This window comes from Penaeus chinensis, chromosome 33 (assembly GCF_019202785.1).
Source record: "Penaeus chinensis breed Huanghai No. 1 chromosome 33, ASM1920278v2, whole genome shotgun sequence".
Taxonomy (NCBI): Eukaryota; Metazoa; Arthropoda; class Malacostraca; order Decapoda; family Penaeidae; genus Penaeus; species Penaeus chinensis.
In genome coordinates this window covers 14,468,166-14,471,846 of record NC_061851.1, presented here as the reverse complement: position 1 = coordinate 14,471,846, position 3,681 = coordinate 14,468,166, and the positions used below count along the sequence as shown (strand labels likewise).

At 47.3% G+C, this 3,681-nt stretch overlaps 1 protein-coding gene across 2 annotated transcripts in view; it reads right to left on the bottom strand.

The window, feature by feature from the left end:
• Window positions 1-264: 264 nt before the first annotated feature.
• The window catches only part of LOC125043191 (nascent polypeptide-associated complex subunit alpha, muscle-specific form-like), a 7,742-nt gene continuing 4,325 nt past the window's right edge, over window positions 265-3,681 (bottom strand). The window contains exon 6 of one of the 2 annotated variants that reach the window (XM_047639191.1): window positions 265-2,273. In XM_047639191.1, the coding sequence (XP_047495147.1) occupies window positions 1,566-2,273 (708 nt within the window). In that variant the 3' untranslated portion in view covers window positions 265-1,565. The remainder of the gene's footprint in view (window positions 2,274-3,681) is intronic. The other variant, XM_047639192.1, reaches the window with a different exon arrangement.

The following is a 3,681-nucleotide window of genomic DNA, read 5'->3' as shown; positions in this document are numbered from 1 at the left end:
CACACACACACACACACACACACACACACACACACACACACACATTCATATATATATATATATATATACATATATATATATATATATATATATATATATATATATATATATATATATATATCAGCACGCTCTCTCTGGTTTCATATTCTCCACCAAGATACATTTATATGGACAGTTCGAGACTACATATATACATTAGACACAAGACGTTCTAACCGAGACTCGGGTGTATGTAGTCTACCCACCAGCGCCATAATCGACAGAGTGGGGTGTAAACTTCACAATGCTGTCATTTACTGAATGCATTTATAGTCATATAAGTATATCTTAATAAAGCATTTTTGGCACTATATTGGCACTGTAACAAAATACAGTCATCACTACCGTCTACCGTGCGTGATGACCTCATCATAACTAAATAAAGGTTGAGGAACTGGGCGAGGGGAAATATCAGACACAAGGTTAACATACACAGCTAGCAGAGTACCAGGACATAATAACAATACAAAACAGACGAGGGTAAACACATCCAGTTGAAGTCTCTTGAGAGTCCAGATCCTTAGCATTACATACAGCGTTTATTGAAATGATTTGTCTTCCCGCCTTGTATTGAAGTGTACATAAAAATATACAGAACAGGTGTCTTAACCTACACTGGTACTATATACAAAGGAATATGGTGTTGGGAGCATGGCTATTCGTGATGATATATGCAGTGTTGCCAGACGCATGACTAATAAGAGTGAGACCTTTGTGCATGATTCCCATCTGGCAAAACTGATGATATGGCATGAGTATGACATCAACTCTGAACAATCCTGAGGCCACTCTCGGACACCACGACTCCACACCTACACACAATGGCTACTTCAGTGAGATTCCGCAGTCTGAACCGCACAGGTCTGTCCGCATGCGCGTTTCGCTCTCGTCTTAACTGGAGATTCAATCACCATCACTAAAGCTAGATTAAATACCTTAAAATCATACTTATCTTTTAATGAGACTAAATGAGTGGCTGGCTATAGATAAGAAGTGACTGTCTCCCTTTCATTATCAAACACACTTATGATACATTTCTTACAACTGTTACTGGAAAAAGGAGGGTTCGAGAGGTAAGCAGCCTGTTGTTGAACTGTTCCACGCGGAGCCCCGGGCGAGTCTGGTCAAGCTCGCGCGATCCACAAAACGCCACAAACACTGGTGGGACGTTCGACTATCACAGGAGATGAGGGTGTGGGCGGGGCGAAGGGTGAGAGGCGATGGGTGAGAGGCCAGGGGCGCTCGGGCCCTCCGCGCGGCTCCACGACGAACGCAACACCACGTCATCCTCGAGGGGGGCGGGGGGAAGTCAGTAACACCTGCACTTGTATTATCACTGAACATCTTTGTTTTGAGAATGCGTATTTTTTTATTCTGCGTATATATATATTTTTTTCTATTCTCATCACTTATCTGTTTTTGTTTTGATTATTCAAGGATGGAGAGACGGAAAAGTTGATTGCGTTCTTGAACGGGACGAGTAGGTCGTCACTTGCAGGCTTCGCCGGCGAGGCTTCGCGGCGACCTCACTTGGTGGTGTGTCGCGCCCACGCCATGCGCTGTAGCTGCGCCAGGGTCTCCTGGCGTGAGACGCGCTCGCTGGCCGTGCGGGTGATGGGCCCGTTGAGGTTGCGCGGCGTCCCGAGCGGCGTCGGGCCGTAAGGGCCCAGTGTCACGGCGTCCTCCGGTACCTGCGCCAGTCGCTGCGGCTCCAGGGCGTACAGCTGCGCCACGGCCTGCGTCACGCTCTCGCCTGACGACTGGCCGCTGCTGTCGCGCTTGGGGTCGCTCTCGCTGCTGAGGGAAGGCGTGCTGCTGCACTCCTCGTAGCGCTGCATGCCTCTGGGCCGGGGCAGTCCCTGCAGCTTGGGGGCGGAGAGGGGGTCCTGTCGGGGCACAGCCAGAGTTACCTCCCCGCCGCGGCCGCCCTCGGTGGCCCACACGGGGAGGGGGTGGATGAGCGGCCCCTGAGAGGGGACGCGGGGGGAGGGCTCGCGGGAGTGGGGGGCCGAGCTGGGGTCCTGGACCAGGACCGGCAGCTGCAGCGCCCCCAGGAGGGAGGGGGCAGAGTTGGTTGGGGAGGTGGGCGAGGGGAAGAGGAACGACTGCTGAGCTATGCCGGGCGAGGGCGTGGGCGGGGGTTCCGGGGGGCGGAAGAGCGGGGCCGCGCCACCGAGGTCCAACGCCGCCGCCAGCTGGCTGGTGTGGCCAGGGCTAGCGCCGGGCACCAAGAGCTGGCCAGAGAGAGAGCATGAGTTGGCCACTCGCTGCAGCAGCCACTACACACCATGCTTCTGCAAACGAAAGAGACTACTGAGCCATGCAGGCCTCAGCGGGGTCGCTCGCCCGCCGGCCCTCGGGGGAGGGGCGCCGCTCGGCCGAGTTAGCCTCTACGCTGGCGGTTAGTCAGCCGACCAACTACTGGTCTTAGGACATCAAAAAACTAAATACCATGCAACAACTTACGAGGCGGCCTCAAAAACGATGTAAGGTTAACAAGTTACATGTCAGCTAAAAACTACCATACTGTAAGTTCTACTCACACAAGAAATTACTTTCTAAAATCTACGAAACCATTTGCTGTATATATCACTGAAAACCAGAATGAAATCCCTTGCTGATACTAAAATGGCTCTCAACGTAAAAGGGTCTCAAAATGGTCCTTCATAATATATAATAATAATAATAATAATAATAATAATAATAATAATAGTACCTGATTTTTTATGATTCTTAATTTGAAAGCAACAGTTATCAGATAGAGCATAACTACAGGAACTAATTTACAAGAAACTTAGATTTTCCACATATTGTACTTTTAATTAAATCTATATTACTACTGAGACCAAACAGAAAAAAGAAAATACTGATGGATAAAATAGAAGACCTATAAGTATATCTAAAATCTATGGAAGGTTTAAGCGAACAAGTACAAACATCCTCAACAGGATGGAACTACGCAAGGGAAGCAAACTCTAGGACAATTATATAGCGAGTTTAATGGGAAGGAAGGAATACTGTTCTGGGGAATGTAACATCGACCGGGGAAGAAGACGCGCCTATATATTCCTGCCAGACACATGCACATGCAAATACATACACAGACTCACACAGATAGACGCAGACATGTACACGCATACGCACATACACCCATACCGACATAAACAATTACACAAACGAACTAACAAACACACCATGCTGAGGGTTTGTACTTGTTTGCTACACGAGAGCTGGCAGATAAACCGAGGGAAGGAATACAAGGAAAAGGATAGGAAAGGACTGCACACAATACTTCTACAGGATAAGAGTAAACTTTTCTTTCTTTTTTCTCTTCTCTCGACCAGCTCTTGTTGCTCTTAAGCGTTTAAATAGAGTGAGTCTAAGAGCCAAATGGAGAAGTGACAGGTGACGCAGGGAAATGTATGATTTTGGAGGCATTTAGAGGAGACTATTTTGAAGATAAGGCCTTAAGGGAAATGAGATAAAATAACCATTGTATTGTATTTTACGTGGTTTTGTAAGTAAGCTGCAAGTTAATATTCGAGTCCTAGATCAGCGAAACAAAAAAAAAAAAAAAGGGAAAATAGCAACTTAAAAAATAAAGAAAAACAGCAACTTTAAGCCATAAATGAAAATAACACT